At 41.9% G+C, this 12,500-nt stretch overlaps 1 protein-coding gene across 1 annotated transcript in view; it reads right to left on the bottom strand.

Moving 5' to 3' along the window:
* LOC120027058 (CUB and sushi domain-containing protein 3-like) overlaps nucleotides 1–12,500 on the bottom strand; it is a 704,521-nt gene that overhangs the window by 98,760 nt on the left and 593,261 nt on the right. The window contains exon 49 of the mRNA XM_038971903.1: nucleotides 2,136–2,324. Coding sequence (XP_038827831.1) covers nucleotides 2,136–2,324 — 189 coding nt within the window. The remainder of the gene's footprint in view (nucleotides 1–2,135; nucleotides 2,325–12,500) is intronic.

Here is a 12,500-nt window from a genome sequence, read left to right as displayed (position 1 = left end):
CCACCTCTTCACACAAGTCCCCGTCAAGCAGAGGTGGAATTATGTGTGCAGGAGTTATTTTAGTTTTTCTACAGTGTTGATTTTTGGGCGGTGACTGCCAGCACCAAATCAAGATGGGCTTTGTGGTGTGAGTGTTAACTTTCTTTCAAACACACAAACAAACCAGGACATGTGGCTGTAAATGTCAGGAGTCATTCTGAATGAGGTGGGTGTTTCCTCCTGTTTTAACAATAGGTCTATTGTAGTGGGAAAAGCTGGAGTTAAATATCACTATAAAGTGTAAGAGTAAGTGAGCACAAAGAGAGGATTATATACATGCTGTGTGTGTGTGTGTGTGTGTGTGTGTGTGTGTGTGTGTGTGTGTGTGTGTGTGTGTGTGTGTGTGTGTGTGTGTGTGTGTGTGTGTGTGTGTGTGTGTGTGTGTGTTCTCAGCTCAGGAAAGTGTGAAACTATTCTGTTTCTCTCTGCTATATTTTCTGGCAAGTCTCAATCCTACATCCAAAAAACATGAAATCATTTTTAAATCTAAGATTTTAGCATACCCACTAGCTAACAGAATATGATTAGACCCATCCTTATATTTCCTCTCGGTTTCTTTCTATCCAATCAGTTTGGAATAAGATGTAGGCTGCATCTCAAATAGTAGCCTATTCCTTGGCCTTTATAGTGCACTATTTTTAAACCAAGGCAATAGGGCTTTGGTCAAAAGTAGTGCGGTATACAGGGAAAATGGTGCTATTTGGGATGCACCCGAAGGTTACCATCTGTCACGATGCATAATATGCACGCAATGGATAATTGTCTTACATTGCAAAAATCTTACATACAATAGCAATTAATAAATACAATTGCTATATTTGGATATACAGTAGATCCACTGTCAGACATTTGCACTTCTTGTCAGTGTAAAAACATTGTCATTAAGACCACATGGTGTCCATATGAGGACATATCAAGATGAAAAAGTCCTGCTGAGATTTTCCTAATATGAACATCGTAAGACCCTCATTATCTAATTTCCTGGACCAGTGCTCTTAGATGATGGTGAACAATGCCTCCTGGTTGTCTCATTTTAGGGTGAAGTACTCTGACACACTTCTGAAGTTTATGTAGTCATATTATGTGTGTCACTGCACGTTAGTGTCACTCCAGCCTGTGGCGCCTGACAGTAAGGTGGCATGCATCAAATCATATTAAATCACTGAGTGGAGCTTTAGAATGCTGGGTTTTCCTGTTAAAACCCGGCTTGTAACAGGTAAAAAGCCTCTGAAAATAGCTTTTCCAGAATGAGAGTTGAGACTGACGTGAGTAAACTCCAGTTGGTGACAATTTTAAAGACATTGATGGAGAAATGTATTTGTCACGTTCCTGACCTGTTTCTGTTAGTTTTGTATGTGTTAGTTGGTCAGGACGTGAGTTTGGGTGGGCAGTCTATGTTTTCTGTTTCTATGTTGGTTTAAAGGGTGACCTAATATGGCTCTCAATTAGAGGCAGGTGGTTTTCATTTCCTCTGATTGAGAGTCATATTAAGGTAGGTGTTTTCACACTGTTTGTTGGTGGGTGGTTGTTTCCTGTGTCAGTGTTTGTTGCACCATACGGGACTGTCTCGGTTTGTTTGTACGTTCGTTCTTTTATGTAGTCAGTTTTCCTGTTCATGCGTTCTTCGTGTTTAATGTAAGTTCGTCGTCCAGGTCTGTCTACTCCGTTTGTTGTTTTGTTAGTTTATAGTGAAGTTCGTGTTTTCGTCTTTTCTTTAAATAAATCATGTCAACTCAAGACGCTGCATTTTGGTTTAATCCCTGCTCCTCCTCTTCGGATGAAGAAGAGGAGGAACGCCGTTACAGTATTGCTATTTTGGCTCTTTTCATGTGTTAAATTTGTTTGACATTTCATGTAGAAAAAGCTAAGTCGGGGTAGATAAGTGTTAGTAATTATTATAGAAATTTAAATCCATGTGATACACTAAGTACATACAACAGGATTCCTAGAAAATTGTAATATAGTAACATGTAGAATCTAGGATCAGGTCTCTCCTGTCCATCTAATCTTATTCATTATGATCTTAAAAGGCAAAACTAATCCTAGATCAGCACTCCTAGTCTGAGACGCTTTGTCAATATGGGCCAAGATCTCACCTTGGCAGGCGGGTACGGTGGAGTCCCAGTCAAAGTATCCGTAGGGGTTCCTCCTGCACACGGCCGTACTGTTCCCTATGAGGCGGTAGCCCCGGTCACAGGCCCAGCGGACTAGGCTGTTGAGGTGACCACCCGTCTGGCTACTGATGGACCCCTGTAGGGGCGAGTCTGGGGTGCTGCAGTACAGGGCTGGAGGGGGGGAAAGAGAGAGAGAGAGATAGAGAGAGTGGGGGGAGGGAGGGAGGGAGGGAGGGGGGAGAGGGAGAGAGGGAGGGAGAGAGAAAGAGAGAGAGGGAGAGAGGGAGAGGGGGATAGAGAGAGGGAGCAGGGGAGGGAGGCAGAAAGAGGGAGACAAACAATAACACACACAAACACACAGGTCAACTCACTAGTACAGTACCCTGGTGGTTATAACCAGAGCTGTATTACTGTAATACCTACAGCTATAAGGCTCTGACTATAACTAGCTACTAACTTCTACTGTTACTCATGAGTAACAACACATATAATCTTCATATTATTTTAACTAAATGTGGGTGAATGTTTTTACTTGATATATAGCCTACCAGTGAGGCTACATAGGCATTCATTTGTAAATGCTTTATATACTGTAATTTCCCCACACATATGCAGTATATGTACAGTATGTACAATGTATAACATGTATGTATAACATACCATTACATCAATATCATTCTTTCTGGCATTAACACGTTTAAACACTTCTCACAGTTCAGTTCAGTGTAGTTATGTAAAAGCATGCTGTGCAGCTTCTTCCTGCGTTGACACTTGGCCCTGAGCCCTGCACGAACAGGAAGATGGGGACGGGGACTGTGTCACACCAAATCAGTGGGCAGGCGTGAGACACACACCACACTCAGCATACACGTACATACAGTAATTACAAAGTCAGCACAACACAGGGTTAATTCTAGGTGTGTTGGTGTCCTATGTCCTGGAAGACTAAAAGGAGAGAGTTTCTCCTCGTGAGAAAAAGCCTCCTGACCTCCATTTTACGCTCTATGTTGTTTTTGTTAAAAAAACATGTTTTATCTTTCTGCTTTACATACTGTTTTGATCTATCCTGGGTACCAGTCCATTTGTGCCATCATGCCACTCCTTGCTTTTGCATGAAAAGGATGGCACAAACAGACTGGTATCCAGGCTAGTACTAACCTAGCAACTAGGAAAGAATGGCTAACTTTAAAAACATTAAGAGTTCACCAGCTAACATGTGATATCTCTTCTCCATTTGATCACCATCTAAATGCACTATAAAGTGCTCTGAATCATTCTGATTTCCTTCAACTGAGCAGTCTGAATAACAAGGCCAAGCATGTACCTCAACTTGTCACTTTCATAACTACAGTAGAAGGGCAAAGTCAACCCACATCCGGGAGTGTCAATTCTAGTTCACACAGCAAGTTCTGACTTTCAGGTATATGCCTTATTCATTCAGATACATATTTAAACTACAGTTAAAAAGCACTGGTCTGATTGTGTGTGAACAATGGTAAGGGGTAGCACATAAAAAGATAGGTGCAGTGAAATGAGTTGTTTTACAGGGCAGCCATAGTAGTACGGCACCCCTGGAGCAAATTAGGGCTACGTACCTTGCTCATGGGCACAGACACATTTTTCACCTTGTCGGCTCAGGTATTTGGCCCCACACTCTAACCGCTAGGCTACCTGCCTAGTACGTAGTATGGAAATGTAAACATATTGAATGCAGAGCAGAAAGCAACTCTGTCATATTATCTCACTGAGGAAGATTATAGAAGAGGCAAAGAATGCTGACAGAGAGAGGGAGAGAGGAAGAGAGACAGAGAAAGAGAGAGAGAGAGAGAGAGAGAGAGAGAGAGGAAAATAGTGAGAGAGAAAGAGGAGGAGAGGAAGAGAGACAGAGAGAAAGAGAAAGAGAAAGGAAAAGAGAGAGAGAGAGGAAAAGAGAGAGGGAGAAAGAGGAAGAGAGAGAGAGAGGAAAAGAAAGAGAGCGAGGGAGATATAGAAAGAAATGGGCTCTGAGACAGAGAGTTATGGAGAGGATGCAGAATAGAAAGACTGAGATTTTGTCAGGAAGAGGGAGAGGAAAAGGGAGAGGAAGAGTGAGAGAGAGGAGAGAGAGAGAGAGAGATGCTAAACTCTAGCTTGAGCGTCACAACACTTCAAAGCAGATTTACTACAAATATCTTGCATACTTAAACAAGCGAGGAAGTTATCCCCCAGCAAATCTCCTGACGCACATACTGAGTGCCAAATTACTAGTTCCCTCAGCTGCATGACTCCATGTTATGAGATACCAGCAATCTCTGAGGCAGGGCGTCATTTGCACAATGGCTGTTATTATTTGGAAAAAGTATCAGAAATGTAACTGGGTTATACACAGCAGAACAAACACGACGAGGCAGCTCAAGAACGATATCTTATAATGTGAAAGCAAAAATAAAGACAGAGTGTTAGGCCAAACTATTTATTGATGCATCGCTAACACCAAAAAGCAATAACGATTGAGATTTTTTGTCTGTTTCTCTGATAAAAATAGAGATTGCGTTTCTGTATAAAATCAGCGACTAGGTATCTTCCTGAAGAGATTAATATATTTAGATAATGGAAGTGGAGATGAAAAGGGATGTTGCTATGGCTACTCAATTACAAAAACCTCTATTAGAATTATTGGTATGGCCTTGCAGCCACGTCCTTACTCTGGGAATGTTTGGACTTCCCTAGCCTTAGTCTTGTTGTTCCTCACAAGCTACATTCCTAACACTGCAGTCTAGTCCTATTCCCGCAGGCTTGTCGTAATACTGCAGTATAGTTCTATTAACGCAATCTAGTCCTAATACTGCAGTCTAGTCCTATTCCCGCAGGCTTGTCGTAATACTGCAGTCTAGTTCTATTAACGCAATCTAGTCCTAATACGGCAGTCTAGTCCTATTCCCGCAGGCTTGTCGTAATACTGCAGTCTAGTCCTATTAACGCAATATAGTCCTAATACTGCAGTCTAGTCATAATACTGCAACGTAGTCGTAATACTGCAATGTAGTCCTAATACTGCAGTCTAGACCTAATACCGCAGTCTTAGCCCATATACCGCAGTCTTAGCCCTAATACTGCAGTCTTGTCCTAATACTGCAGTCTAGACCTTATACTGCAGTCTAGACCTTATACTGCAGTCTAGCCCTAATACTACAGTCTAGCCCTAATACTGCAGTCTTGTCCAAATACTGCAGTATTGTCCTAATAGTGCAGTCTAGCCCTAATACTGCAGTCTTGTCCTAATACCGCAGTCTAAACCTTATACTGTTGTAGGCCTTATACTGCAGTCTTAGCCTAATACTGCAGTCTTAGCCTAATACTGCAGTCTTACCCTAATACTGCAGTCTTAGCCTAATACTGCAGTCTTAGCCTAATACTGCAGTCTTGTCCTAATACTGCAGTCTTGTCCTAATACTGCAGTCTAGCCCTAATACTACAGTCTTGTCCTAATACTACAGTCTAGCCCTAATACTACAGTCTAGCCCTAATACCGCATGCTAGTCCTAATACCGCAGTCTAATCCTAATACCGCAGTCTAGTCCTAATACCGCAGTCTAGTAATAATACTGCAGGCTTAGCCTAATACTGCAGGCTTGCCAAATACTGAAGTCTAGTCCTAATACTGCAGTCGTGCCTTAATACTGCAGTCGAGTCCTAATACTGATGTCTAGTTCTAATACTGCAGTCTAGTCCTAATACTGCAGTCTAGTCCTAATACTGCAGTCTTAGACTAATACTGCAGTCTAGTCCTAAAACAGCAGTCTAGTCCTAAAATTGCAGTCTAGTCCTAATACTGCAGTCTTAGACTAATACCACAGTCTTAGACTAATACCAGAGTCTTAGCCTAATACCGCAGTCTTAGCCTAATACTGCAGTCATGTCAAATACTGAAGTCTAGTCCAAATACTGCAGTCATGTCTTAATATTGCAGTCTAGTCCTAATACTGCAGTCTAGTCCTAATACTGCAGTCTTGTCCTAATACTGCAGTCTAGTCCTAATACTGCAGTGTTTTCCTAATACTGCAGTCTAGTCCTAATACTGCAGTGTTTTCCTAATACTGCAGTCTAGTCCTAAAACAGAAGTCTAGTCCTAATACTGCAGTGTTTTCCTAATACTGCAGTCTAGTCCTAAAACAGAAGTCTAGTCCTAATACTGCAGTCTAGTCCTAATACTGCAGTGTTTTCCTAATACTGCAGTCTAGTCCTAAAACAGAAGTCTAGTCCTAATACTGCAGTGTAGTCCTAAAACAGAAGTCTAGTCCTAAAACAGCAGTCTAGTCCTAAAACAGCAGTCTAGTCCTAAAACAGCAGTCTAGTCCTAAAACAGCTGTCTAGTCCTAATATTGCAGTCTAGTCCTAATACTGCAGTCTAGTCCTAATACTGCAGTTTTGTCCTAATACTGCAGCCTAGCCCTAATACTGCAGACTAGTCCTAATACTGATGTCTAGTTCTAATACTGCAGTCTTAGCCTAATACTGCAGTCTAGTCCTAAAACAGTAGTCTAGTCCTAAAATTGGAGTCTAGTCCTAATACTGCAGTCTTAGACTAATACCAGAGTCTTAGCATAATACCGCAGTCTTAGCCTAATACTGCAGTCATGTCAAATACTGAAGTCTAGTCCAAATACTGCAGTCTAGTCCGAATACCACAGTCTAGTCCTAATACCGCAGGCTTAGCCTAATACTGCAGGCTTGCCAAATACTGAAGTCTAGTCCTAATACTGCAGTCGTGTCTTAATACTGTAGTCTAGTCCTAATACTGATGTCTAGTTCTAATACTGCAGTCGAGTCCTAAAACAGTAGTCTAGTCCAAAAATTGGAGTCTAGTCCTAATACTGCAGTCTTAGACTAATACCACAGTCTTAGACTAATACCAGAGTCTTAGCCTAATACCGCAGTCTTAGCCTAATACTGCAGTCATGTCAAATACTGAAGTCTAGTCCAAATACTGCAGTCATGTCTTAACATTGCAGTCTAGTCCTAATACTGCAGTCTAGTCCTAATACTGCAGTCTAGTCCTAATACTGCAGTGTTTTCCTAATACTGCAGTCTAGTCCTAAAACAGCAGTCTAGTCCTAAAACAGCAGTCTAGTCCTAAAACTGCAATCTAGTCCTAATATTGCAGTCTTAGCCTAATACTGCAGTCTAGCCTAATACTGCAGTCTAGTCCTTATAGTATAGTCTTGTCCAAATACTGCAGTCTTGTCCTATACTGTAGCCTAAACCTAATGCTGCAGTCTACTCCTAATACCGCAGTCTAGTCCTAATACCGCAGTCTAGTCCTAATACCACAGTCTAGTCCTAATACTGCAGTCTAGTGCTAATACTGCAGTCTACTCCTAATACTGCAGTCTAGTCCTAATACTGCAGTCTCGTCCTAATACTGCAGTCTTAGCCTAATACTGCAGTCTTAGCCTAATACTGCAGTCTAGCCTAATACTGCAGTCTAGTCCTAATAGTATAGTCTAGTCCGAATAGTATAGTCTTGTCCAAATACTGCAGTCTTGTCCTACAACTGCAATCTAGCCCAATACTGCAGCCTAGCCCTAATGCTGCAGTCTAGTCCTAATACCGCTGTCTAGTCCTAATACCGCAGTATGAGCCAAATACCGCAGTCTTAGCCTAATAACGCAGTCTAGTCCTAATAATGCAGTCTACTCCTAATACTGCCGTCTAGTCCTAATACTGCAGTCTAGTCCTAACACTGCAGTCTTAGCCTAATACTGCAGTCTTAGCCTAATACTGCAGTCTTAGCCTAATACTGCAGTCTTGTCCTAATACTGCAGTCTAGTCCTAATATTGCAGTCTCGCCTAATACTGCAGTTTTGTCCTAATACTGCAGCCTAGCCCTAATACTGCAGACTAGTCCTAATACTGCAGTCTACTCCGTATACTGCAGTCTCTAATACGGCAGTGTTGTCCTAATACGGCAGTCTAGTCCTAATACTGCGGTCTAGTCCTAATACCGCAGTCTAGTCCTAATATCGCAGACGTTGGCCTTATATTGCAGTCTAGTCCTAATAGTGAAATCTAACCCTAATACTTCAGTCTAGTCCTAATATTGCAGGATAGTCCAAATAATGCAGTCTAGTCCTAAAACTGCTGTCTAGTCCAAATACTGCTGTCTAGTCCAAATACTGCTGTCTAGTCCAAATACTGCTGTCTAGTCCTAATACTGCAGCTGTAGGCCTTATACTGCAGTCTTAGCCTAATACTGCAGTATTAGCCTAATACTGCAGTATTAGCCTAATACTGCAGCCTAGTCCTAAAAATGCAGTCTTAGCCTAATACTGCAGTCTTCACCTAATACTGCAGTCTTAGCCTAATACTGCAGTCTAGTCCTAATAGTATAGTCTTGTCCAAATACTGCAGTCTTGTCCTACAACTGCAATCTAGTCCTTATACCGCAGTTATGTCTTAATACTGCAGTCTAGTCCTAATACTGATGTCTAGTTCTAATACTGCAGTCTTGTCCTAATACCGCAGTCTAGTCCTAATACCGCAGTCTAGTCCTTATACCGCAGTCTAGTTCTAATACCGCAGACGTAGCCTAATACTGCAGGCTTGCCAAATACTGAAGTCTAGTCCTAATACTGCAGTTGTGTCTTAATACTGCAGTCTAGTCCTAAAACTGATGTCTAGTTCTAATACTGCAGTCATAGCCTAATACTGCAGTCATAGCCTAATACTGCAGTCTTAGACTAATACCACAGTCTTAGACTAATACCAGCGTCTTAGCCTAATACCGCAATCTTAGCCTAATACTGCAGTCATGCCAAATACTGAATTCTAGTCCAAATACTGCAGTCATGTCTTAATATTGCAGTCTAGTCCTAATACTGCAGTCTAGTCCTAATACTGCAGTCTTGTCCTAATATTGCAGTCTAGTCCTAATACTGCAGTCTAGTCCTAATACTGCAGTCTAGTCCTAATACTGCAGTCTAGTCCTAATACTGCAGTCTAGTCCTAATACTGCAGTCTAGTCCTAATACTGCAGTGTTTTCCTAATACTGCAGTCTAGTCCTAAAACAGCAGTCTAGTCCTAAAACAGCAGTCTAGTCCTAAAACTGCAATCTAGTCCTAATATTGCAGTCTTAGCCTAATATTGCAGTCTAGCCTAATACTGCAGTCTAGTCCTAATAGTATAGTCTTGTCCAAATACTGCAGTCTTGTCCTACAACTGCAATCTAGTCCTTATACTGCAGTCTAGCCAAAAATACTGCAGCCTAGCCCTAATGCTGCAGTCTAGTCCTAATACCGCAGTCTAGCCCCAATACTGCAGCCTATCACTAATACTGCAGGCTTGCCAAATACTGCAGTCTACTCCTAATACTGCAGTTGTGTCTTAATACTGCAGTCTAGTCCTAATACTGATGGCTAGTTCTAATACTAAAGTCTTAGCCTAATACTACAGTCTAGTCCTAAAACTGCAGTCTAGTCCTATTACTGGAGTCTAGTCCTAATACTGCAGTCTAGTCCTACTACTGCAGTCTTAGACTAATACCACAGTCTTAGACTAATACCACAGTCTTAGACTAACACCAGAGTCTTAGCCTAATACAGCAGTCTTAGCCTAATACTGCAGTCACGCCAAATACTAAAGTCTAGTCCAAAAACTGCAGTCGTGTCTTAATATTGCAGTCTAGTCCTAATACTGCAGTCTAGTCCTAATACGGCAGTCTTGTCCTAATACTGCAGTCTAGTCCTAATACCGCAGTCTAGTCCTAATACTGCAGTGCTTTTCTAATACTGCAGTCTAGTCCTAATACCGCTGTCTAGTCCTAATACTGCAGTATAGTCCTAATAGTGCAATCTAACCCTAATACTTCAGTCTAGTCCTAATACTGCAGCCTAGTCCTAATACTGCAGCCTAGCCCTAATAATGCAGTCTAACCCTAAAACTGCAGTCTTGTCCTAATATTGCAATCTAGCCCTAATACTGCAGTCTAGTCCTAAAACTGCAGTCTACCCTAATACTGCAGTCTAGTCTTAATACTGCAGTCATATCAAAATACCGCAGTCTTGTCCTTATACTGCAGTCTAGTCCTTATACTGCAGTCTAGTTCTAATACGGCCATCTAGTCCAAATACTGCAGGCTAGTCTTAATTATGCAGTCTAGTCCAAATACTGCAGCCTAGTCCTAACACTGCAGGTGTAGGCCTTATACTGCAGTCTTAGCCTAATACTGCAGTCTAGACCTAATACTGCAGTCGTAGCCTAATAGTGCAGTCTTAGCCTAATAATGCAGTCTAGTCCTAATAGTGCAGTCTTAGCCTAATAATGCAGTCTTGTCCTAATACTGCAGTCTCGTCCTAAAACTGCAGTCTAGCCCTAATACTGCATGCTAGTCCTAATACCGCAGTCTTGTCCTAATACCACAGTCTAGTTCTAATACTGAAATCTAGCCCTAATACTGCAGTCTAGCCATAATACTTTAGTCTAGCCATAATACTGCAGTCTAGCCATAATACTGCAGTCTAGCCATAATACCGCAGTCTAGTCCTTATACCGCAGTCTGGCCCTAATACTGCAGTCTAGTCCTAATAATGCAGTCTAGTCCTAATAATGCAGTCTAGCCCTAATTCTGCAGTCTAGTCTTAATTCTGCAGTCTAGTCTTAATACTGCAGTCTTGTCCTTATACTGCAGTCTTGTCCTAATACTGCAGTTTAGTCCTAATACGTCAGTCTAGTCCTAATACTGCAGTCTTGCCTACTACGGCAGTCCAGCGTTAATACTGCAGTCTAGCCCTAATACTGCAGTCTAGTCCAAATACTGCAGGCTAGCCATATTACTGCAGTCTAGTCCTAATACTGCAGTCTGGTCCTAATACTGCAGTCTAGTCCTAATACTGCAGTCTAATCCTAATACTGCAGTCTAGTCCTAATACTGCAGTGTGATCCTAATACTGCAGTCCTGTCCTAATACTGCTTTGTGCTGTCTTACTACTACTCCTTTAGTCTAGCCATAATACTGCAGTCTAGTCCTAATACTGCAGTCTTGCCTAATACCACAGTCTAGCCCTAATACTGCAGTCTAGCCATAATACTGCAGTCTAGCCCTAATACTGCAGTCTAGCCCTAATACTGCAGTCTAGTCTTTATACTGCAGTCTAGCCCTAATACTGCAGTCTTGTCCGAATTCTGCAGTCTAGTCTTAATACTGCAGTCTTGTCCTAATACTGCAGTCTTGTCCTAATACTGCAGTCTTGTCTAATTCTGCAGTTTAGTCCTAATACTGCAGTCTTAGACTAATACCACAGTCTTAGACTAATACCAGAGTCTTAGCCTAATACCGCAGTCTTAGCCTAATACTGCAGTCATGTCAAATACTGAAGTCTAGTCCAAATACTGCAGTCATGTCTTAACATTGCAGTCTAGTCCTAATACTGCAGTCTAGTCCTAATACTGCAGTATAGTCCTGATACTGCAGTCTAGTCCTAAAACAGCAGTCTAGTCCTAAAACAGCAGTCTAGTCCTAAAACTGCAATCTAGTCCTAATATTGCAGTCTTAGCCTAATACTGCAGTCTAGCCTAATACTGCAGTCTAGTCCTTATAGTATAGTCTTGTCCAAATACTGCAGTCTTGTCCTATACTGTAGCCTAAACCTAATGCTGCAGTCTACTCCTAATACCGCAGTCTAGTCCTAATACCGCAGTCTAGTCCTAATACCACAGTCTAGTCCTAATACTGCAGTCTAGTGCTAATACTGCAGTCTACTCCTAATACTGCAGTCTCGTCCTAATACTGCAGTCTCGTCCTAATACTGCAGTCTTAGCCTAATACTGCAGTCTTAGCCTAATACTGCAGTCTAGCCTAATACTGCAGTCTAGTCCTAATAGTATAGTCTAGTCCGAATAGTATAGTCTTGTCCAAATACTGCAGTCTTGTCCTACAACTGCAATCTAGCCCAATACTGCAGCCTAGCCCTAATGCTGCAGTCTAGTCCTAATACCGCAGTATGAGCCTAATAACGCAGTCTAGTCCTAATAATGCAGTCTACTCCTAATACTGCTGTCTAGTCCTAATACTGCAGTCTAGTCCTAACACTGCAGTCTTAGCCTAATACTGCAGTCTTAGCCTAATACTGCAGTCTTGTCCTAATACTGCAGTCTAGTCCTAATATTGCAGTCTCGCCTAATACTGCAGTTTTGTCCTAATACTGCAGCCTAGCCCTAATACTGCAGACTAGTCCTAATACTGCAGTCTACTCCGTATACTGCAGTCTCTAATACGGCAGTGTTGTCCTAATACGGCAGTCTAGTCCTAATACTGCGGTCTAGTCCTAATACCGCAGTCTAGTCCTAATATCGCAGACGTTGGCCTTATA

Source organism: Salvelinus namaycush, chromosome 32, assembly GCF_016432855.1.
Source record: "Salvelinus namaycush isolate Seneca chromosome 32, SaNama_1.0, whole genome shotgun sequence".
NCBI lineage: Eukaryota > Metazoa > Chordata > Actinopteri > Salmoniformes > Salmonidae > Salvelinus > Salvelinus namaycush.
Note: the sequence above shows the minus strand (reverse complement) of the source record. Positions and strands in the feature narration are given on the sequence as shown.